Here is a 25578-nt window from a genome sequence, read left to right as displayed (position 1 = left end):
ATTGTAGTATGCGTCGGCCCCCATTGAATTCGCTTCATAGAAAGCGGAAAATCAGGAGATTTGCGAATAGATTGTAGCTCCTCGTCTTGTTCTTGTTTCTGTGCAAGCTCATTAAGTTCGATCTCGACAGGTAAACGAATGACTTCGATGCGGGAAAGGGAATCCGCCACAATATTATCTTTACCCGATAGGTATTCGATACGCGTAGTGAACTGCGAGATGAACGAAAGTTGTCTCTGTTGCCGAGGTGATGCTTTTTCGGAACGTTGCATAAACGCGTAGATGAGAGGCTTGTGATCGGTCACAATCTTGAAATTTCATCTTTCGAGGAAATAACGAAAATATTTGATTGCCTCGGCGATCGCCGTAAGCTCCCGATCGTACGCGCTGTAGTTCTGTTGTGCCGAATTTAATTTGCGCGAAAAGAATGCGAGCAGTTTCCACGAGTCGTCTAAACGTTGTTCGAGGCCCCGATGGTGAAATCTGACGCTTCACAAACGAGGCGTGTCTCGGCTGCGTCGGAGGGGTGAGAGAGTATAGTCGCGTTGGCCAGATTCTCTTTACACTCATTGAACGCTTCTTCAGTCACCGGCGTCCATATGATTGGCCGTTTGTCGTTTTTGCGTGAATCGCGAAGGTACTCATTTAATGGTGTCTGAACGATAGCTGCATTATGTAATAATTTATGATAAAAGTTGACAAGCCCAAGAAAACGACGCAATTCGACTATAGTGTTAGGCCTTGGAAACTCGCGAATAGCCTGAGTCTTATCGAGTGTTGGTTTACACCCTTCGCTGTTAATCGTAAAACCGAGGAATTCTAATTCCTGCTTACCGAACTCGCACTTATTTACATTGAGTCGTAAATAAAACTTTTTTAATCGCTGTAACACTATGCGTAAGTGAGCTTCGTGCTCTTCAAGAGAACGTCGACGCTATGAGTATGTCGTCGATGAATGCAAACACAAATTCCAGGTCGCCTAGAGCGCGGAAGATTTGACGCTGAAATGTTTGACTCGCGTTTCTAAGACCGAATGTCATAAATTTATATTCGTCCTATACGAGGACGGGGAAAGATCCGGTTTACCCGGCTTCTTAATGAGCCAGTCTGGCCCCCTTCCAATCGCGTGGGAAGTGCCCCTTCCTGAGACAACCCGTAAAACATCTAGCCCACAACGGAGCGAGATAGTTTCCTTGATGACGATTCCCGCGACACCGTCCGGGCTAGGAGCCTTCCCGGACTTAACCTTAAATCCGGTTTCCAAAACTTCCTCGACCGTGACCGTAAGATCATCCCGCCAAACGAACGGCACAGCAGTGCCCGATGAAGAGCAGTCCGTCGGGAAGAGAGTCCCGATGATGTCCACCACGATCTCAGGGGGAAGCACCTCCACGATCGAGGTGCCGCCCGCACGCAGCTTCTTAAGAACATCCCGATAGGACATCCCCCAAGGGTTCCTATCAAGGTCTACTAACTCGGTCTACAATCTCATCTTGGAATGAACGATCATTCCCCTAAGGTTACGCTTAGCCTCTCGTAAGGTATCCCAAAACCCACACAGAGATTCTCCCTCTCCCACGCGCATGCGTAAGGCGCCTTCTGCACGCATTGCAGATACGACGAAGATCCGCAATTTCCTGGTTCCACCAATAAGTGGTGGGTCTCTTCGACAACCCCCTTCTGCATGGAGACGTCCGAGATATCCCGGAGCAGCCGATCCATCCGTTCAGCTCCAAGAGCAGCGTTCTCAGGAATACCGCTCCAAACCGAAAAGACCTCCGCGGCTTCCAAAAGATCCGGATCAATTTTTCCGACAGCCTATCTAGGAAAGGCCTTAAGTGCAGTCCCTCCAATGACGGGCCCAGTCAGAGAGGCATCGATTTCGAGAAATACATATTTGTCCGAGAGGGACTCCACCTCAGATCCCACACGCCAAGAGGTGATCCTCCTAGTCGCAGAGGACGACGCCAGTGTGAGATCAACGCAAGATACCCCACGTGGATGCACACATGTCGGTTCCGAAATCACATTCAGTATCTGCATATCCAAGAGACCTAACCAGTCCGCCAGGAGTCTTCCCCTCCTGTTAGGTTGACCAGGATCCCAGGAGGGCGAGCGTGCGTTAAAATCACCCAACACGACCAGGCGTCCAGGCATTTCACGCACTTTCTCCTCCATCTCATGTAAGTCTCGCAGAAATACACCATCATTAAGACTAGGAGGAAAGTAGCATGACACAACGATCACATCCCTCCAGTCTACCGCTGCAAACCGCTTACCCCTCCATCGAGGAGAGCATGGCATCCTCGAACGGCTCCACTGCTAAGTGACAGCGGCCGAAGGAGGAGTGTCCGTGGAGGCCAACCAGCGTTCGTCATCAGGAACGCGATTCGGCTCCGACATTGCAACTAGCCCCAGATCAAATTCCTCACAGATTCTAACAATTAGGTCCTGCGAGGGTCTTGATCGATTAACATTGATCTGAGCCAATTTAGCCATCGATCGTATCCATGACCGACACCTCATCCGCGAGAACCGGAGCCCCCCGATCGACCCCGGCGGATGTGCCCGCCACATAGCTCACGCTTGAGTCATTTGCTGGCAATTGTCCACGACCATTAAAGGGCACGCACTCCGTCGCTTCGGCGCGATGTCCCGCCGCGAGTTCTCTGGCCGCACAGACTGGGCAACGCGGGGCCAGCCGGCAACCGGCGGCCCTATGCCCATCGTTCCCGTCACACTGAAAACACCAGGCGGAGTGATCTACCACGCTCTGACAGTTCACCCTGATGTGTCCCACTGCCAGACATCGGAAATACTGAAGCCTCCGCTTCGCTAGGGGCACAATACCAGCGGAGGACCAATCGAGTCTAATACGTCCGGCCTTTATCAACCTATTGGCACACACAAGGGGACATTGCACCCATACTATATTAAGACCTCCACGCCTTGGCCTAAAGGGACCAGTCCTAATGTCTGTGGCAAGGACTTTCCTGATGGTAGCCACCGCCTTGACCACCTCCTCTGCAGAGACAGACTGATCCACATTGATCAGCTTGACCTCCGCGCGACGAACAGGGCGCATCACACTTACCCTGTCCTTAAAGTCACTCTCCGCCAGCACCTTGAGACGATCCATGAGCGCCTCCGCCTTGACACCCGCCTCCTCGCCTCCGGGGATCTCGATAAGAAGACCACCCGCTTGCGCTTTCCGGATCCGTGTGTTGGCGATATTCAGTTCTTCCAGGGAAATCTTCTCTCTCGCCAACCTCACCACATTCGCATATGACGGCCCGGAATTGCCTCCTATCTCCGCACATCTCAATAGTACAGCCGCCGTCTTTGGGGCGCGAAATCGAGACTCCCTCACGACAGGGCGGCTCAGCACTACTTTCGGACCCCGTATCGCAGGGCGGGATACATCGGCACCCTTTCGTACTCTTTCACTCTCTGGTACTCCACTCGCCGCAGTGGCATATAAAACACGGACAGCCCTAGATGCAACACCACTGATAGCGTTACGACGCGCATTACCAACTCCAATCAAGGGGAGAGGTACATCACCCAAGTCAGCCGTCGTTCCGGCTTTCACACCGGGGACCTCACCTTTCTTTTCCTTCTTCTTCCTGGCTCTTTTACGCGTACGCTTGGAGCCTGCTACCGTCCATGCCTCATCATCCCTGGGGTACGTCGGCGGAGGCGGCGGAAGCTCTACCCGCTGAGCGCTCGTAGACACAGCCTCGCTCCCTCCACGCACAGTCTCCTTGTCCACTCACGGATCAGCACAATCGTCCGTAGCGATCCACGACGAGTCCACCATAACGATATGGCCTGACCTCGACGATACGGCATCAACCTTGGTGGTTCGAAGAGGTACATCCTCCAACTTTTTACGTCCCACCAATAGACGGCCTATATACCGGAGGTACTATTTAGAGGTCCAGTCTCCCGCATCGCCTCGTCCACGACAGGATCCCGATGTCGCAAAGAGCGTCCCCGAGAGCGGCGCGAAATAGAGAAATCACATACAGGGACGATCTCGTCCAGAGAAGAAGTACGATTTCTACCGCGGTTCACATCCCTCATTGTCTGCACCGTACGCCTAAGGGACTCAACCTGATCCCTCAGGGAGACCCTCTCGCGACGCAATAAATCCATCTCCCTGCGAAGTCTTATGACCTCCCTCTCCAGGGCAAGATTATTGGCCCTGATCTCATCCGATGGTTCTGATGTCTTGTCAATGTCCGAAACAAGACGCTGCACCGCAATCTTCGCAACATTGACAACAACCATTATTTGCCGGCGAAGAGCTCCGTTCATTGTGGGGGTCTTCCTCTCAGCCTCACCGGCAATGTCCAGGACCCGCAACGTCTCAGCCACCACCGACTTCGGCGACATCTGAGGAAAGAGACCCGTAACGTCCTCAATAGCGGTCTTCTGATGAAAGTCTGTCGTCCAGGCTGCAATCGACCAGACCTCTTCTCTTCTTCAGAGCTTGTGCCCCTCTCTTCGAGATCTTGAAAAAGTCCTCCCTATCCCACTCGTCGTCCTCAAGCTCCAACCGTTTCGACGATATCTTCGCCATGGCGCGAGGACGAGGAGCATTACTGCCCTTCGGTTTACGTCTCCTCTTCTTTCCTTTATACGGGACCTGCTCGAAGGAGGACGAGAACTCCCATCATCCTCCACCAGAGTAGACGCCAACGAGACGCTACCACTCTGCGAGCCCGCACGATCCACTATTATCCTGGACCCTATCTGGATGCAGGCAAAGTGAGGTCCACCACGCCCGTATCTTTGATCGGGCCAAAGCCGCCAGGAGCCGACGTGTCAGCCGACCCACTATCAGCAACAAGGGAGTTAACATTCTCCCCCGCCATCACTCTAATCCTCATCTCCATGAGATACTTTTTAACGTCCCCTATCCTCGGTCCCCTCTTGGATCGCAGTACTCTTCCCACAGAGGCAGGCTCGGAAGCCCCCGAGTCTTCAGTCGAAGCGCCCGCAACCGCGTCAGCCTCCCTACGGTCCAGAAACAATCATAACTCTTTCCTCCTCTGCGGTAGTGGAGATGGCGAGGCAACATCAGGCTCCATCTGCTCAGTCGGTGCCAGTCGGACCCAGAGGGTGCGGGTTCCTCCGCACTCAAGACTCCTTCCACATCTTCCATCCGGATGGTAGCAGATTTAACTGCAGGGCCCGTCGGCAACCTTGCAGTCAGCCCATCGCATGATGACGACATGCCGGGGGCAGGGGCATCCCCGGTCAGCCGGTCCTGAGTTCCGATTCCCAGGCGGTTATTTTCTTTTCTGGTGTCCATGTCATATTGTCTTGGTTGCCAGCGTAATAGTATGGCTGAGGAGCACGCCGACCAACTCCCCGGTTTATCTTCGATCTTCACGGCGTCGAGTTGATAGCCGCCACATCGATGTAGGGAAAAAACAAAGCAAAACTTCCCACTGGAGGGAAGCTCACCCACACATGGAGGAGTGTCGATAACCTCGCAACAGTCCACGCCCAACACACCGCGCCGCGCGCGAAGAGAGACACCCGACCGACGATACTCCGAGTGCAAAAGGCGCAGATTTACAGTCGCCTCTCACTTGCTGGGATAGATCCAGTACCCCCTCTATGGCCGCTATTGAGCATATATTAACCACCGCCCATTTCGTCGCGTGGCCGCGCATCCCTACGGGACAGGGGGACCTTTTATAGAGGGTCCACCTCGTCCGAGAAGTCGGATGCAATCTCGGACGCTCGTTCTCTTCCAGTAGTGCAAGGGAAGAGATTACGAGAGCTCAGGCACCGCGAGTTCGCTAAACCTGTAGTGAAATCATATCAAGATGCGTCCGGGGATGTCGGTCGCATCAGAGATGATCCCACCCCCTGCAGGTCTGTGGCAACCCTGCATTAAGCACCATTGGATGTACAAGATTGGATGGCCGCTTAGAAAAATAAGGAAATTAATTCCCAAATGGAGGGAAGCTTTTTTTTCCATTATAATTTTGTTGTATATGTTCAGAATAATCAATAATACTTATTTTAATAATAAAATAAAATTGATTAATATGAGAAACATTTTTTATGTCTCACAGATGTTACAATTCAACGGACATTAAATGTTTCTGCAACATTCAATCTACATTTCGCGATGTTACTGCAATGTTCGCAGTGTTGCAAATCAACGTTTCTGAGATATTGATTCAACTTTAGTGTGCTATATGGGAATAACATATTTTTTTCAAATTTTTTTAACAATTTTAACTCATGCCATCGGGAAAAACACCTTTGTGGACAAAATTCGATCGACATTCTAATTTTTAACCAATTAAAAAATTTTTTTTTAATTTACTTAAAATGAATGAGCTAAAAGCTCCTTTTGCGTAAATTTTTATTACGGTAAATACGGTCCAAAGTAAAAATTGCCGATCCAATATTCGTTATCGTGTAATTTTGATTTTTTTATGAAACTTGTCGTCTAATAACACGTTTCGATCTATATTATGTATTCTCAATATTTATCAAATTAAAAAATAATTATAACAATTATTAAAATCAGTAAGAAGTATAAGTGTAAAAAGAACCGAGAGTTAGCGCAAGCGTTTTAGAATAAAAACTAAACTGGGCTCTCGAAAAGTTCTCAACCATTTTCCAATTTTCGCAATCGAGATATTAATTTTTAAAGCGTTGAATATTCTTCATCAATTACTTGCCGCATGGAGACTGCTTAGCAAGCGTTTCGCGCCGCGCTCGCCACTCCTAGAGATCCTATAATCAGAGTTTGATGAAAGTGGGCACAACTTCTGATTCTTCACTTTGGTCCACTCAGTATTCTTCGAATAGCTTCGTACACTGTCGGAAAACGAGTGTGAAAAAAAGAAAGAGATAGATAGCTACAAGCAGATGAGTAAAACCTGTGTCATAAAGGTTAGAAATCGCTCCGAGATCTCAGACAAAGAAAATTAACAATTGCACAATTCGGCCAATTGATCAACTCAATTGATTTCTTGTCATCACGTATTCTAACATTTTTTACGCATGCGTTCATATGAGAAAGCAATATCTGTTATCTCTTTCTATCCGCCCTTTTTGGTCCACATTCGCCAAATTCTGATTATAGGATTTCTAGCTATTCTCACTCCCCGCGGCTCATGTGTTAAGTCATCAATGGACATACACTTGGCAATAATAGGCCGAGTGGACACTTATCTTCGGTTATCTTTAACAATCAGTATCTCGTTAACCATTGCAAAATAATAAAGGACTTTTCGATTCAGTTCCGCTCTATCCACACGAAAACGCTTGGTAAAAATTTACGGGCACCCTGTATATACGTATATAGTATATACAAGTTCACATGGAATTATTTCAGCGGGTTTAACAGTGGAGTGAGTGCTCATTGTTATTGATGTATTCTTTTAGCTTATCCAATCAGAATTTTAGATTTAGAAGAATACGCTAATAGCAGCGAATGCTCATTCAACTTTTGAGACCGTTGAATGCGCCCATTTAAGCATTAAAAATCCATCCCGTTATGGGCCTTATTTTCTATTAGTTGTGTTTCATATATACAATCCAAAAAGAAGGTTCTTATTATTTATATAATTTTAATTTTTAGAATGATTTTTTAACAAAGAATTATTTTCCTCGAATCGTTTTGACTAATCATTTTTAATGATAAAACGGCATAAACCTTACACGTTAATATAGTATAAAACTTATGTTTGCTATAACCCCACCTCCCGTGTATATATTAGGTGTTGGAATTAATTCGTAGCGTTTTACAAGTGATGGGAAGTACTTTCATTAATGTATTTTTTAATGCTCATGTGAAATAAATAACATTCTTTCATTAAAAAACGCTACGAATTAATTCCAACACCTAATATATATATATAATATTATATATATATGTGTGTGTGCGTGCGCGCGTACGTGCGTGTGTCAATTACATGATTGCTCTCTTGAAATAAAACAATGCAAATCGCTATGACATCAATAAGAGTGTGTTTATTCATTAGTCAATAATTGTTTACAATTACATGTTAAAACTATGTGCCCTCCGTTGGTAAATTGGGATAAAAATGATTCCACGGTTTATTTATTTTATATTACATATGCAATATGTTTATTTTACGTATGTAGTCTCGGTTAATCTATTATATTTTCACAACTCGTTCACAAAATGTCTTAGCGATAGAAATCATTTAGGTAAGTGATAATATATCCCTCCAATTCTTGTCTATGTCAAAGATTGTTTATGCCTATGCTGCTTTTATGATATAAATTCAAATAAAATTTTACATTTTATGATATTTACTTTTTGTTTACTATTTTTAGACTAAGGCAATAAGATAAAGATTTATTTATGACTATGCAACGTTTTTCTAGTTATTTTAATTACCTATAAAATATTTCAAAACTGAAGCAATTTATTTACAATATGTAATACTAGTCAAAGTGTGTTTTTGTTTAATTTAAAGTATAAATTTATGAAGTATATGAATGCACTATAAAACTATATTTTTATCTATAAATAAACAGGGAATAAAGTTTTATATTATTATTTATTTCTTTCACTTATTTTGTATATTAATTAGATAAAAAATGAACACGGATCGGATCGATATTACCTTGTTAGACATATCCTGAAAGTCCATCTTGCCAACGGAGAGTTAAGGATGTTTTGTCCATATAATATCATCTAAAAACATCAATCAAATAATCAGCCAAAAATGGCGGTAATTACGTAAAATAGCGATAATTACGTAATCAAATATCTAAATAAGTATATTTCAGGCGACTTCACAGATTTTAATAACCTTAACATATGTTGTTAAGATTAAAATCATCGCGCAGAGGGGGGTTCCTTATTTGTAACCTTTTATGTAACCAAAAATTAAATAACTTTTAAACTAATAAGAAAATTGTGCTCAAATTTTACATAAAGGCTCAGATGTAAAAGTAGAATAATATGTAAAATTATTGTTAAATTCCTAATATTTTGAAAATAAGTATTAAATAAATTTGTTGCAAAAATTAATATCCTTATAACTTTGAATCGCTTTAATAAATCGATTCTGAATTTTATCATAAGTCTTCGAACATATTTAAGAACAATCTTATAATTTTTGTTAAGTTTCTAATATTTTAGAAATAAATACTAAACATCTTTAAAACTTATTATTTCTATTAATCTATTAATCTCAGCATCGAACGTTTAAGCGATATAGATAATATCTGTTTATTCCGCCTTATTACTGAAGATGACTTAATTTACCGAAATGTTTGCAAAAAATTGTTCGAATTTATTAAGAAATATTCTAAAAATCAAAAAATTATATAATCTCTGATATTTACGGTGTGTCAAATTCATTTTATCGTTCAATATACTATTATAGACATTCAATATACTATTATAGACTAAAATAATAACTAGCGTGGCTCATTGCTCTTTCATTATTTAACTTAAATTTTAATTTGTTAAGCTTATTATTTTATCTAATTTTTAATATTATAATATTTTAGGAAGCACACGTGAATACATGTTACAAGCATTTCTACTATTTTGTAACAGAATTTGATTTAATTAATTCTAAAGAATTAGAACCATTAGCCGAGATGACTGCTAAAGTTTGTAAGGATAGTATTTCTCCTACTCAAAACACAGTACCAAGCAATCAAGGCAGATAGTTATTTCGTTGCCACATTTGACAAAATTGATTATTTCAAATTATAATAGAACAACAAAACTTCCAGAAAGATAAGAAAAAAAAACCATAATAAATTTATTCATTTCATGTGACAATATAGTTTGTGATTTTAATTGTATACTTTCTTAACTATGCGCTTTTAAAAATAATTTGCTGCAGGAGATATCAGTAGCGTTTTAAAAATTCCTTATCTTATGTGCATCATCTTATTGTAAAGATTGTTTTATTAGTTATATATTTGTGTGTGAAAATATAAGAAAATATTTTTTTTTCAATTCAAAGAAAAATAAAAAAGAGACTCGAACTAGTTAGTTGTGCTAGTATAAATAATTTTTCAAATTTTTCTTTTATAAACAAAAGCGTTGAAAACATATTCAAATAATAGTAACCCTTACCCAACAAGATACAATTTAATATAGGGCATTTAGGAATCCGCGCTGTAATCAATGCGCTTAAGTTACTGGACGACCTTCAATATATTTAAATGTATTTAACATAATTGAGTACAAGTACATTTCGGCTAAATTCTAGCTTTCTTCAGCTTAACATCGTTGACAAAAGAAAACAATTACACACCTGGAAACCTTCGGCAATTATTATCCATGACCAGTTAATACGCTAAATGGTCTCGTAGAAATACAATTATGTTAAATTCAAATATACTGTTACATTCAAATATACTGAGGTTTGACCAGTAATTTAAGCGCATCGATTACAGCGCGGATTCCTAAATGCCCTATTTATGTATTATCAATTAAGTTGTTATTATAATAGAAAGAATCATGTTACGGTCACTTACAATATATAAGATACAATTTGATGCCTCATCCATACAAATGGAGGAACATATGTTGTTAAGGTCATGATTCTAAGTGACCTCCAACAGGATTTAGCCGTCACTCATTATTCATTAAAAACTTATTAACAAAAATATTTGAAAAAAATAACGTTTTCCTGCTATATCTATTTCTGCTGTATATATGCTATTAAAAATTATTCTATAAAATTATTTCCTTCCTTGTTTACGTAATGACTTCCCACGCGAAGGAAATTCCATCCCACCTTCCTTCCAAGGAGCATTCAACTTTACACCCGAAACGACTTTCAGCTACCTGCTCCCCTGCTAAAAATAAAGCTCTAGATATATTAAAGTAGCGAAATCTTTTTATCTGAGCCGAAATGCCGACAATTTTCCTATCGACTATTTCGATCGCCATTTTGAATCTAGTGGCCTGTAGACTAGGAATAAGCGCTTAGTATTATTGGTATACGTTAGATTTTTAATAGGTTTGAGATTTAACCAGACACTGAACTTCCAATATGCGTATTTATTTTAATATAATATAATACAAAGAAGAGATTAGACAATCACAACACACATCTTACACAAACACGTGTAGTGGCTAAGTTATAAATCTGCAGAACAAAGAGAACCTGTCAGACAAAGAAAAGGAGTATACAGCGCTGATTAATATAAGCTTTCAAATACTACATGAATGAAATTCATGACATTGAATCATGAAAATTAAAGTAATAATTTTCAACAGTATATGGTACAGCTAGTAAGTAAAAAATGGAAGACCTTTGCGCTACTTTAGTATATCTAGAGCTTTACTGCTAAGGGGCGCACGACTTTCCACGCAAAGCGAAGTTCACTCCATTTTCGCGTGAAAAATCGCGCATATCTTGGCAAAAAAAAAATTGGGGTGAAAGTCCCTTTGTGTGAAAAGTTGTATTCCTTGAATTCATCTCCCTCATATCTCTCTCCGTATCTAAAAATATCTGATTCTTCATGTAAAGCAGAAAAATAATTACTAACTTTAACTGCTAATAACTTTTTAACGAATAACGAACGACGGCTAAAATCTGTTGGAGGTCTCTCAGGGTCATAACCTTGACAACATATGTCAAGGTCAAAGTCATTGGGGCTAGGTCTTCTCATCGATACTTTTACTCATCTCTGAACTGAATAATAAATGCTTTGTGAACCTTATCAGTAAAACTAACATACCGAAAGAAGTGCACACTTTATTACAACTGAGTGCAGGTTTTTGTTTACCGCTACAAAATGTTGAAATCGCCACAATAAAACTTATTAAACATATAGAACATATCTTATGCAAATTAAAGATCTCTAAAGCTAATGAATTCATAAAGTTCTTTATTAATTCGCAATATTAATAAAAACAACTTGACGGAAAAACGGAAACACAAAATACTATATGTACATAGCTTTCAGTACCTAATCGTTCATAAAGAATAAAGAACGACCGCAAAAAATGTTTTTCCTCGATTTTATAATCAAATTTTATGCCAAATAATAGTTTATATGATGAGATATTATATATAAAAGAATTTTATTGAGCATGTAGTTGAGCATTCAGAAATATATAGCGTCAAAGGGATCACCAATTACAAAGAAAATGTAATACTAATAACGCTTTATATTATGAATTTTTGTTGAATTTTTTCTGAAGTCAGTATCTATGGATTCTTTGAGTTATTGATTACAAATCTGATGTTAGATTTTAATAATTTAAGATGGCGGATACAATATGGAGACACAAATACTGGAATCATTCTGCACTTCTATGGAAACTGTTATATTGTGATTTTTTCAGCTTGATTATGCATTTTCTATCACAGTTTGAAAAATAATCAATGACAATTTTTGAATGGAAAAAGCATTCTTTAATTATTTTTTTCATAAAAAAAATAGCCCTAAAAAAGTAGCCGCAAAAAAAGAATAGTCATAAAAAAAGATAGTATAAATACCAACTTTTAAAAAAATTCAACAAAAATTTATATTAAAATGTTGTTAGTGTCATATTTCCTTACAAATACTTGATGACCCTCTATATTTCTGAAACCAATCGAATGCTGAACGTAAAACTTCTTTGTGATTTATGTCTCATCATGAGCTATCATTTAATAAAATTAGATTCATTCCAAAATCGAAAAACAAGCGAAAAATCCACTCTTTTCGCGATCGTTTTTTTTACGCATATAAGTCCCTAAGAGTAACATTGTGGTGGCTTTAGACAAAGATGATTACATATAAAAAATGGAAACCTTTACTCGACAAACACTTATATAAGTATTACTCAAAATCCGATGAACAAACTCATTACTGAATTTAATCCTCATCACGTGTACGTTCTTTTAGTACCCATTAAGTGTATATGGAAGTCATTAATGTTCATATTTTTTAAAATGGATTGAGTAATTCAAAAAATATTTAAAAATTCATGTAGCTTCCTTAACTATTCTAAATGAAAGATTTATATATAATTTAACAAATTTATTTATTTAAATATTAATTATTTGCAAAAATGTAAATATAAATGTGAGTATGGTAGTGGTACATTCAAAAATTTGTAACTTTTGATCAGATCAATGAAATCTAATGACTAAGTAAGGAAAATACAGTTCAAAGTTCATATTTTAATTTTTAAAAAATGCCAACAAATTTTTTTAATTTAAATGCTTAAGTTTGGGACATAAAATCTTACAATTTCGAAACTTATAAAAATATAACGTTCATATAAAATAAACGTTCATATAAAAAATTGACATTTAACTTTAAAAATTCATTTTTTATTCAAAATCTGTAATCTCATACATTTTTTTGAATAAAAAAATACATACGGGATGATATTGTAAGAGAATGAAGAAATTGTAACATATCTCTTCTGCAAAGTGATTTTTGTTCTAATTGTAAGATAACACTGAATAAAAACTTTTTCATTATACATATATGTGTGTTTTACTTATAAAAATAGTCAAGAAAAAACATCATTTTCTTATTTGTACTACAAATAGGACAGACCGAGGCTCGTTGGCATAAGAGACAAATTGACATTTGGTTTCCGTTTATATATTTATGATAACGGAAACAATGGAGAAGTTACTGCAAAATATTTCTTTTACAACATAGGTACTATTCCCTAAGTTTCATTTAAATAAAACAAATACTACAATAGAAAAAGGAAAAAAATCTGATTCAAGAATAGGCAAGTGCCTTTCATAATTGCATTATTAATGCATTTATTAATACATTTTTTTATTTGAAAAAGGAAATCTAAAATCTACAATCTAATGTATTATTAGTTAAAAGAAAAGTGTTTGTTTGTATACAACACATTATTTTAAATAACAATGACAATTTGTTATAATAAAATGATCAAAATCAGACGTGTGCAGGGATGTAGCACGTTGGCTCATATCATAAAAAAAGGTTAGGTTGACTTACTGTACTATACATATGACCATTCAATTACAATTTAAGATCGACAAAACATTTTGTATTTAATTTCTATATTAAAAGTAAGGTAGAATTAAAATAATTTATACTTGTTTTTCTGTAACAACATTTTGCTGTTTAATTATTAGAAAATAACTTTGAAAGATATAATTTTTATTAATTATAAGAAATATAATAGTAAGAAGCACAACAGTAGAAGTATATACCAGGTGTATGCATAAGTTTTTTCCGGTTTAACTAAGAGATGGCGAAAAGTACGCAGCGTATTAATTTGACACATACGCCATTTTGTTCGTCTGACATTTAATTACAAATACACACAAGTTGAGTCCACCAAAAACTAGCGTCTTTGTTTTATCGTTCAGTGATCATGTCGAGTTTTGTGCCTGAAAAAGAACATTTGCAGCACGCATTGCTTTTTTTATTTAATCAAAAGAAAAAGGCTGTTGAAAGTCATCGTTTGCTGGTAGAAACATATGGTGAACACGCTCCATCGATTAGAACGTGTGAGACATGGTTTCGACAATTTAAAAATAGTGATTTCAATGTGAAAGACAGTGAGCGCTTTGGTAGACCACAAAAATGCGAAGACGAACAATTGCAGGAGTTATTGAATGAAGACCCAGCTCAAACTCAACGGCAATTAGCAGAAGCATTACATGTATCACAAGAAACAATCAGCAGACGTTTACGAGCAATGGGAAAGATCAATAAACTCGGTAAATGGGTCCCACACAATTTGAATGAACGTCAAATGGAAAATTGCAAAGTCACTTGTGAAATGCTGCTTCAAAGCTACGAAAGGAAATCATTTTTGCATCGAATTGTGACGGGTGACGAAAAATGGATTTATTTTGAAAACCCGAAGCGGAAAAAATCGTGGCTTTCACCTGGCGAAGCCGGTCCATCAACACCAAGGCCAAATCGCTTCGGCAAGAAGACCATGCTCTGTGTCTGGTGGGACCAGAGCGGTATTGTGTTATGAACTCTTGAAGCCCGGTGAAACCGTTAATACACAACGCTATCGCCAACAAATGATTAATTTAAACCACGCATTAATCGAAAGACGACCGGAATGGGCCAGAAGACATGGCAAAGTGATTTTGTTACACGACAATGCGCTGTCTCACACAGCAAAATCAGTGAAAGACACCTTGAAATCGCTTGGATGGGACATCCTTTCGCACCCGCCGTACTCCCCAGACCTGGCGCCATCTGACTATCACCTCTTCGCATCAATGGGGGGGGGGGGGGCACGCGCTTGCAGAGCAGCACTTTAGCAATTTCGAGGAAGTTGGAAAATGACTCGACGAATAGTTTGCCGCAAAAGACAAGCAGTTTTTCTGGCATGGTATTTATAAATTACCTGAAAGATGGGCGAAATGTGTAGAAGCCGATGGCCAATATTTTGAATAAAAAAAAATTAATTTCCCTTGAAAATTACGTGTTTTTTTTTATCAAAAAACCTGAAAAAACTTATGCATACACCTGGTATATATTAGGTGTAGTAAAAATAATGGATTTCTTTTTACTACACCTAATATATATATATATATATATATATATATATATATATATATACTATGTTGAAAATTCTTGTAAGCTTTTTGTACCAGATCTTAAAAGAGTTGTATGTGATCAATCAGGATTATCAAATAAACGTACATGATTATATAAATATCTTATACAATTTTTTGATCTTGAATCTCACCGGTAATCTTTAATGACCTTAGGAATCTGAAATAAATCGTACACGACGATTTATATTGCAATGAAAAGATCTTGCCTTAGCCTTATAAGAAACTTTTAAAAATAGTTCCTTTACAGGATCATCTAAGAATATGGTATTATAATAATTATATATGATTCTGAAGTGTTTCATGAAAGATCATTTATCAGTCTTAAGAGATATAGTTACGGAATAATTTATTTTCATAATGACACTCTCTTATATTCTTGCAAGATTCACGTTACATGTGCACAAAATTTACGTAATCTGCGCACAAGATTCATGTAATATGCATGTAAGAGTCATGTAATATGCGTGTAAGAGTCATGTAACATGCTTATACGATTCATATAACATGGATGTAAGATTTATGTAAGATTCTTGATTTACCTACAAGTATCATATGTGATATATTCTTATACGATCTTGTATGTTACTATATTATATGTATCTTGTATGTTACTATACTATACTATATGTGATATATTCTTATACGATCTTGTATGTTCCTATCCGAAATTCATATAGTGAAAATTCTTGGAAGATATCACAACAATTTTTCTTGAAAGAATTTGCGTTATGTATCTACTATCTAATTTTTATTTCTTACTTTTCTATTACTTTTCTATTACATTTTTGTTAATTTAATATATTCATCATAGAAGCGCGTGCGCGAGCACAATTTATACTGTGATATGTACCAATTTACTCCACATACTAGGGCAAGTTAACTACAATGCAGCATATTCCTATTTCATTTATTGCAAAAAAATTATATAGTGTATAGAACCATTACTGGCATGAAAATATAGAGAAAAGTTCTCTCTATCATATTGATACATTTTAATCATAATAATTAATTGTTTAAAAAATCAAATGCTGAAATTGTGAAGACTGTACTAAAGAGCCCCGGTCTTCCCTATGCGTTGAGTGTATATGAGATCATTTGTGTCCGCGCTCGATTTTGAACATCCGCTGCTCAGCGAGAAAATGATCCACTGCCGGGCTTTCACGGGTATTTTCTTCCACTCCACAAGTTTTCTCAAAAACAGAACGACGTATCTATACTCACTTCTCTTACGGAAAAAAACAATACCAGACTGACAAATATTGTAATTAGTATGATTACTAAAGTATAATCCTATGCGAAATTACTACACATAACGGATCACATGCGTGTAGTTAGGATAGTACAAATATTGAAATCAGTAAATTTTTGTAATAGAAGGGAAAAGATTACACGCCGATAATAATGTTACAGAGTGGATTACACGCGTGTAATTATTATAATATAAAAACTATAGTGGGCAAATTACTGTAACAGGAAGAGTACACATCCATCAAAACATTAACTTTAAAATTAAACTGTAACGTCTCACGATGTACGTAAAAATGTATAGAACTATAACTTTATTTTTATGAAAAAAATGTATTTTAATTATACATGTTTCTATTTGACAACATCTTGAACTGGTCTTCCATTACGTTTCTGTAAACGAGAAATGTTCGGGGATCATCATGAACTATCAGTTCCCATACGATGATACGAAGGTTAAACAATGTTGGGCGTAGTTGCAGGATGGACAACCACTCGCAGAAAATGCTAGCTAAAAATTTATATAGTTTGGGAAGAGTAACCACGGATGATAATAACAAAAGTGTTAAATGACATTAGAAAAGGGGACTACATAGGGAAACAATGTGTTTTTTTTTATTTTCGCAATGATATATAAGTACCTCAGTCAGAAATAATTTTTAAAAGATATAGTTCCGAAAATAAAAGTCGAAAGTTTTCGAAATTTTTATTGATTTCGGTGGATTTTTGGCTCCAATTTCGACTAATATTCGAGTTAGAAATAAAATCTCGAATTGATCTAGTTAACATAAAAATATACTATTAATGTCACTAATACAATAAGTAAATTCGACAAATAGTGTCACTAATAGCGTAATAGTGGAAAAAAATTTCATTAAAGTTTGATTAAAATTTTATTGTGAAAATAAGTATTATTGGTTAGCATCATATTTCAGAGGATATACGACAAAATTATAATTAAAAAAAATTTATTTTATGAATTTGAGAACTAATTTTACAATGCACCCATGCGCGGTTATATATCCGAATCCGAACCTCCACATACCATACTTCATTTCTGTGATCGTATGGGAACTGCTCCTTCGAAGAATTATGAACCTATAATGTTAATGAATGTATAGTTGTAACAAATCTGTTCAAAGATGTTGTGAAAGAGACGGAACACATAAAAAATATATAATTAATGTTAAATATAGTAGTAATGTACAAATATAATGACACCTATGATAATAACTTATTTTTAATAATATTGTAAAATATTATTTTTATTAGCTGAAATAATACTAATTGCTCTAATGATATATATATATATATATATTAGGTGTTGGAATTAATTCGTAGCGTTTTACAAGTGATGGGAAGTACTTTCATTAATGTATTTTTTAATGCTCATGTGAAATAAATAACATTCTTTCATTAAAAAACGCTACGAATTAATTCCAACACCTAATATATATATATATATATATATGTATTTTTTACTCTAATAAATTTTTTGTACCAAATATTACAATTACTGGAAGTAGTTTTATGTTACGTCATACGTCATCATATGCTACTACAGTGGTAAACTACTGGTTCAGTATTAACACTATTGCGTAGTAATACTACTGCAGTAGCAGTGACACTAGTAGTATTTTTATCTTCCAAATGATATTGGAAACTTGTATGATAGATCAACATTTAAATTTCATTAATTTAAAAATCGAGATCATTTCGATATCGATTCGAGCTAGAATTAGATAGAGTCGATGATATTTTTCCTTGATTTCACACTTATTTATCGTAAGAGATAGCTAATAAATTGTCAGCATTTATGATAAGAGATATTATTCCCTGAAATTCCTCAATACAAAAGTGACGTAATAAAATTATATTAAATAAACTACGAAGTACAAATAAAAATGTTATTCAGCAAGAGTAGAACAATAAAATAAGATACAAAGAATTACTAGAAGAAAAGATGTAGACTTTATCGACAATTGTAAAAAAATGTTTCGATTCGTATAAAAAAATTCCACAATTTTCTAAAAAGTTATAAAATTATTTATAAATTCTGAAAAATTTTGAGAAAGCTTTTATGATTAGAGCGATATTACAATTATCGAAATGAAATCGAAATAAAAAAATATCGATTCGATCTTTGAACGAAAATATTCAAAATATAAGATTACGTATCACAAATTTATATCAAAAATATTTAAAATTTATCAAACTCTCATTGCATTCTCTACATACTCTCTACATAATTTTTTATCACTCGAAAATGTTGAAATTTCGATGCAAGTTTCGAATCGACAACTTTTTCATCGTAACGACATCGAAACGACGTCTTTTCGAGGAACTATTTCTGATTCGGGTAATTCGAGAAGATGCCATAAGAGGGAAGACCATTTTGTTTATAGATTTTTTTATAGAACGCGCGTTGATCGTATTGTATAAAAGCGTGTAAATATTTGCGTGGTTATCGGCAGATGAACATATTTGTACCAATATCGATTGGAAAAGATTATACGAAATACAAAAAGGTAGGTCATGGAATAAGTTCTTTGTAATATTTGGTATGCTAATAGCTACGATCTGTACTTTGATGTTTACAATCGGACAAATGATATACGGTTTTGCATGATCAATATTTCCTAGCTGATATACAGAGTGCGTCACCAAAATCCGAACAAATTTCAATTTAAATTTTCCGTTATATTGTGCCTCCGCCAGAGGTTGTTGTTGGCGTCCGAAAAAGCCTAATGCTTCTAGTAAACAGTCATATTTTCAAAATGGCCGCGATGAAACCAAGTGCGGAGTATAATCAAAAAGCCGCAATCATCGAAAGCCTTCGCGCTGGACGCTCAGCAATGGGAATAATTCGGTTCTTTGGATATCTGAGATCAACCGTTTATGACGTTGTGGCAAAATATATGGCTTTAGAACAGTCCAATAAAGGTTCCAGTATGCCAGCAAGGAAGAGTTAAAAGAATATACCGCAGTCCTTGAAAGGGCTCAAGCGCTGATTTCGGATGATCCAGAGTAATCATTGCGCGTTCTGATGGATGTAATGAAGCCGTGGATGGAAATTGTGGCGTCCGGAAGGCCATATGTTTTTCAGCCGGACAGTACATCGACTCATATGAGTCATTTGATTCAAAATTCGCTCTCAGACAATGTCGATATGTTTTGGTCCAAGGAATTCTGGCTTCCCAACAGCCTAAATTTAAATCCCTTGGACTATTATGTATGGAGCGTAATTGAAAGGGTCACAAACAAGTCTCGGCATCCCAATGTGACGTCATTAAGAAGGACCGCTATTGAGGCAGCATTCGTCGGCATGGACAGCGTTATATTACAGCGTGCGTGCGAACGCTTTAGATCGAGAATAGAGACCATCATTATATCGAATAATTGGGCCCTACAAGAATCTCTCGAGTGCCATGTAAAGGTTTTTTTTGTAATATTTAATTTTTCATTAAAAACATTTTGTTTAAATAAATTGTTCGATTTGTCTGGATTTTGGTGACACACCCTATATATTAGTATATAGTTTATAATATTCTTATACTTATGCGTAAAAGTTGCAATTAAATATTCCTCTTACACACTTGGGAATAAGATGACAGTAAATACAAAACAATTTTTCGTGCTTGAATTAAAACGATTTTATGAATTAAAATTTTGGAAGCTTTATATAATTCGAAATATTTTAAGTTAATGAAATGCTATTTAAACGAATAAACAACATTTCATTAACTTAAAACAACTTACTTCCTAAATTACTCTTGCATATTTCCTCAATTTATGTCTTATCATATCTTTATGTATTTTTGTAGCTTAAACACTTGATTATGGACTGTAAATAAGTAAATTATGTAAGTTTATATTGCATTACATTATTTAATTGTTTGTGATTCTTCTGTCTCTCATAGGAGGTGACATCTTATTCATATATATAGAAGAAAGATGCCACTTTTAGAAGATATGACATATCAATTTTTTTCCAATAATACGGAATATTAACGTAAAATTGATAAATTTGTGTAAATAAAGGAAGATCTCTAGAATATAAGTAATATTTTTTTGTAACTTATTTCAATAACACTAAGAAGTTATTCAAGAATAAAGGCTTAAATATGGCTTCTTTCCTCCAATCACCTTACATATAGTTATACAATACGAGGGCAAGTCAATAAGTTCTTAGAAAATCTGTCAGAGGACACTCGCAGTGTCATGTCACATTACTTTTTGAGAAGCATCTTTCAGCTGATTACTGTCAAATTTTGAGCAGAATTCATCGCGTTTCATTTCTGTAGACGTTAAAACAAATAACCTTTGTTTTTTTTGTAAAACGGAAAAAAACGAGTTTCATGCAGTGATCAAACATTTATTATACATATGAACATTTAACGCCGAAAGAAATCAAAACCGAGTTGGATAATGTTCATAGCACATCTGCACCAGCGTTTGCGACTGTATACAATTGGGTGAATGAATTTAAACGTGATCGTACATCCACATGTGATGCACCTCGTTCAGAACGTCCAATTGGAGGCTGCTACGCCAGAAATCATCCATAAAGTCCACGATATTGTTTTAATTGATCGATGAGTGAATGTGCGCGAGCTTGTTAAGGCCACAGGCATATCACATGGCACAGTAATTTCAATTTTGCACGAACAATTGGGTATAAAAAAGCGGATTATCCGTATTGTGCCCGGGCCTTGGGCTGCCAGTGACTTTCCCCTTCCACTCTTACTGCCTCGCTCGCTCGCTGCCTCTCATCGGCAAGATGGGTGCCACGTTTGCTCACTATGGACCATAAGCGCGACCGTGTGACGATTTCAAAAACAATGTTTGGAGATGTTTCAACGTAATCCAAATGAATTTCTGCGTCAATTCATTACTGTGGATGAAATGATGAATGAATCCATTACTTCACACCCGAGACAAAGGAAAAATAGACTTCACCGAGTGAATCAGCTCTGAAGAAAGCGAAGACCGTGAAGCCAAAAAGGTGATGGCCATAGTTTTTTTGGATGCACGCGTATAATTCATATCGATTATCTTCCCTCGAAGCAAACAATTAATGGCGATTACTACGCAGCTTTATCGGACCGTTTCAACAACATTTTAAAGAAAAAATGTCCCCATTTGGCAAAAAAGAAAGTGCTCTTCCATCAAGACAATGCATAGGTTTATATGTATCCGGCATCGATGGCTAAATTCAACGAATTCCGCTACGAATTGCTTCCCCATCCAGCATATTTGCCAGATTTAACCCCCTGCGACTATTTCCTGTTTCCAAACCTGAAGAAATGGTTCGGAGGAAAGAAATTCACCATCAGAGAGCAGCTCATCGCCGAAACAGAGGCTTATTTTGAAGGGTTGGACAAATCATATTATTCGGACGGCTTGAAAAAGTTGAAGAATCGTTGGATGAAGTGTCGAGCTGAAAGAAAGATTATATTGAGAAATAAAAATAAATCGATCAAAAAAATGTGTTTTACTATGTCTTTTTAAAAACTTATTGACTTGCCTTATTGACTCGTATTATTGCCTGTGTAGTATTTGGCCTGTAATAGCTTGAATATTTATCCTGTAATACATTTACTACTTGTTCTGTAATCCGCCGATTACAGTGCGAAAATATCACATAATTGCCTGTAATATTTATATATAGTTATTGTAAATCTTTTGTGTGGTTTTTGTAATTTCTGTTACACAGATTACAATATTTGATCGATGATTCTTTTCCGTAAGAGTTGTTTTCAAAATATTCATAAAATTCATTAAAAAATTGCTTAGACACAAGTGACCATATACAAAGTAAGGATTAAGACTATGTTGAAAAGTTGGAAGTATCATGAATATCTAACTGACTCTAATTTTAAGTATCACAACTCAGTCAATCTGGTATCCTGTCGTGCTTAGGCCCAGATAACAAAATGCCGTATAGTGATATCATGATGCGCGCATGCCGTGCGGATTATCCGTATTGTGCCCGGGCCTCGGGCTGCCAGTGACTTTCCCTCTCCACTCTTACTGCCTCGCTCGCTTTCTGCCTCTCTCACCACCGCGTCGTCACTTTGGTAAAACTTCAAACATGATTTTTTTAACTTTTCTTGCCGATAAAAAAGTGGAATTTGGTATTGGGTGATAGATTCCATCATACTCTAAATGAATTTATGGATTTTAGAGATTATATCTCTAAGGCAGAAACCCCCTATACTGTAGGCATCCTCTTTTTGCGTATAAATATATAAACGATTATATATAATTATATATAATTATGTATTTATATATTAATGTGAAAACTGGAAACAATCAATACAGTTTTGTTGCTAAATTATTATCGATTAACTTCACATTTCAAAATACACATGAGAAAGTTATAAAATAGTCAAAAAAATATTCGGAGATTTAGAAAGCACACTCCAAAAGAGCTTGGAAATCTCTAGGGGATTTGCCTATTCGATTTACATATGCCAATTCTTATAGAACTGGGTGTTTTCTTTTTACGAGAAGTAAGTTCATATCGTGACGGTACCGTATATAAATGACAGATTTTGCTCGCTTCTGCTGCCAATCTGCCGTCAGATTATGTCAGTAGGCTCTATTCGGTTTTTTTTTACAATCTGCTGTCAGGTTATGCAGCAGACTCTGTTCAGTTTCTGTCACCAATTTGTTGACATAGCATGTCAGCAGGTTTTATCATATTTTTGACAGCAGTTTGCTGACATTGTCTGACAGTACAAACTTTGTATAATTTATTGCCTTTCTGCAATCAAAAATTAGTGGCAGGCTCTTCTCAAAATCTGTCTCCGCAGGCTTTGCTATCAGAATAGGTAATAGTTTTTTTCTTCACTGATAATATTATTAAACTCAGAATTACTCAAGATGAGTAACTCCTCTTTTATCCCTTGATGTGATATCATTATTTACTAATATACCTAGGCTTAATACTTGACGATATTAAAAAGAAGTGGCATTTTATACAAAAAGAAATGATTTTACCTATGGAAGATTTCATTATGGCGAAACCAGTTTTAAATATTTCGACGATTGTCTAATTATAATAATAATAAAGATAAACAATGACTAGGTTTCTACCGAACCTTATTGAAAATTCTTGTTAAGTTTTTTGTACCAGATCTTAAAAGAATTGTATATGATCACTCAAAATTATTAAATGAACGTATATGATCATATAAGGCTGCGGTTCGATTCACGATCACAACGCTTAAAAATCATTTCATCTTTGTTGTTTGTCAAATGTTAAACGAAAATAAACAATGCTCATGAGCGTTGTCAGCATGAATCGGACCACGGTCTAAAAATCTTAAATAATTTGTACATGAATCTCACCAATCTCAGTAATCTTTAATGACATTAGGAATCTGAAATGAATCGTACACGACGATTTATATCGTAATGAAAACCCTTACGGAAAAGACTGATTGACGAGGTATTACTGATTATTACATAGAAATATTACAGGGAACTTATCATCGCCACAGATCCTTCTATGACAAAATCAGGATAATAATAATATTTTGAATATAATAGCTTTACCTACCTCAGAAATGTCAAAGGATCTATGGGTTATCGCCGAGTCGTAATCCATTGTTCATGTCAACGTTTCGTGAACCTCGTCATTCACTTCATCAGAGGAATACTATATCAGTATCAGTATGTAGAGTATCATCAATACGCTCCTCACTCTGATGAGGTGAACAGCAAGATTTACGAAATGTAAGCATGAGCAATAGATTACGATACACCAGAAACCCGCAAATAACCTTGAAGGCATCAAAAAGCACTTGTTTTACTTACCTTGTTTTAATTTTATAGATTACAAATTTAGAGACACGAAAGATGGAATGCGCCATAAGTCAAGAGACTTTTTCCAATTCATTTTTGACATGAGCGAGATGTATAATTAACGTTATGGGAGAGAAGGGAGAAGAATAAGACAAAAAAAAGAAGAAAAAGGAGGAAGAGGACATGGTAGAAGAGCAGAAAGGGGAAGAGGATAAGGAAAAATGGAGAAAATACGTTAAATTATAAACTATTTAAATATTAATTAAAATAATTAATATTTTTATATATTTTAATTAATAGTTTATTCAATGTTCAATGTTCAAAAAATATATGAAAAATTGTATACTTTTGTTCAATGTTTAAATAAATAATATTTAATTTATGTAAATATCTAATATCTGTTTCTATTAATGTAGATTAATTTAAACCGCAGTTCAACTTACTCATCTTTTGTAATTCACAGGTTCAATTTCACTCACGGAAACTCGTAGAGAGGTTTAATTTATTCAACATCTCTTTCCAATTTTAAAATTAAGAAGAGAAATAAAGAGGAATAAAGTTGAATCTCGATTCAGAATTAATCGTAAATTATAGAATTCGGCGGTAGTCTAAAAAAAGATAAAAATTAGGTTGTATCGATATAAAAATCAATTGAAAATATGCATGAGTGTTCGCCCCTCTCCCTCTCCCTCTTCCTCTTTCTTTCTCCCTCTCTCTCCCTCTCCCCTCTCCTCACTCAGAATACAAACGGTTTTAATGATAGTGACTTCCATTGGACTTATATTACACCACTGATGATTTATAATGTGCTTCGTAAACATAAGTCAAATGCAGTTGGGTTTGACGGTGTATCATTTAAATTGATAAAATTAGTTCTTCCATGCCTGATACCTATAATTGAACACATTTTCAACTTTTATGAATGGAGTCTTCCCGGACCCATGGAAGTCTGCTCTTGTTTGTC

The 25578-nt window shown here is 36.4% G+C and overlaps 1 protein-coding gene across 6 annotated transcripts in view; it reads left to right on the top strand.

Moving 5' to 3' along the window:
* Mob3 (MOB kinase activator 3) overlaps positions 1-25009 on the top strand; it is an 85908-nt gene extending 60899 nt beyond the window's left edge. For 4 of the 6 annotated variants that reach the window (XM_011054293.2, XM_087406655.1, XM_011054295.2 and 1 more), the window contains one exon: positions 9529-13469. In XM_011054293.2, the coding sequence (XP_011052595.1) occupies positions 9529-9693 (165 nt within the window). In that variant the 3' untranslated portion in view covers positions 9694-13469. Of the gene's footprint in view, positions 1-9528; positions 13470-20626; positions 20666-24644 lie in introns of those variants that run through there. The other 2 variants (XM_087406656.1, XM_011054294.2) reach the window with 2 other exon arrangements.
* The last annotated feature ends 569 nt before the right edge of the window (positions 25010-25578 follow it).

This window comes from Acromyrmex echinatior, chromosome 5, assembly GCF_024713525.1.
Source record: "Acromyrmex echinatior isolate Ae372 chromosome 5, ASM2471352v2, whole genome shotgun sequence".
Taxonomy (NCBI): domain Eukaryota; kingdom Metazoa; phylum Arthropoda; class Insecta; order Hymenoptera; family Formicidae; genus Acromyrmex; species Acromyrmex echinatior.
Note: the sequence above shows the minus strand (reverse complement) of the source record. Positions and strands in the feature narration are given on the sequence as shown.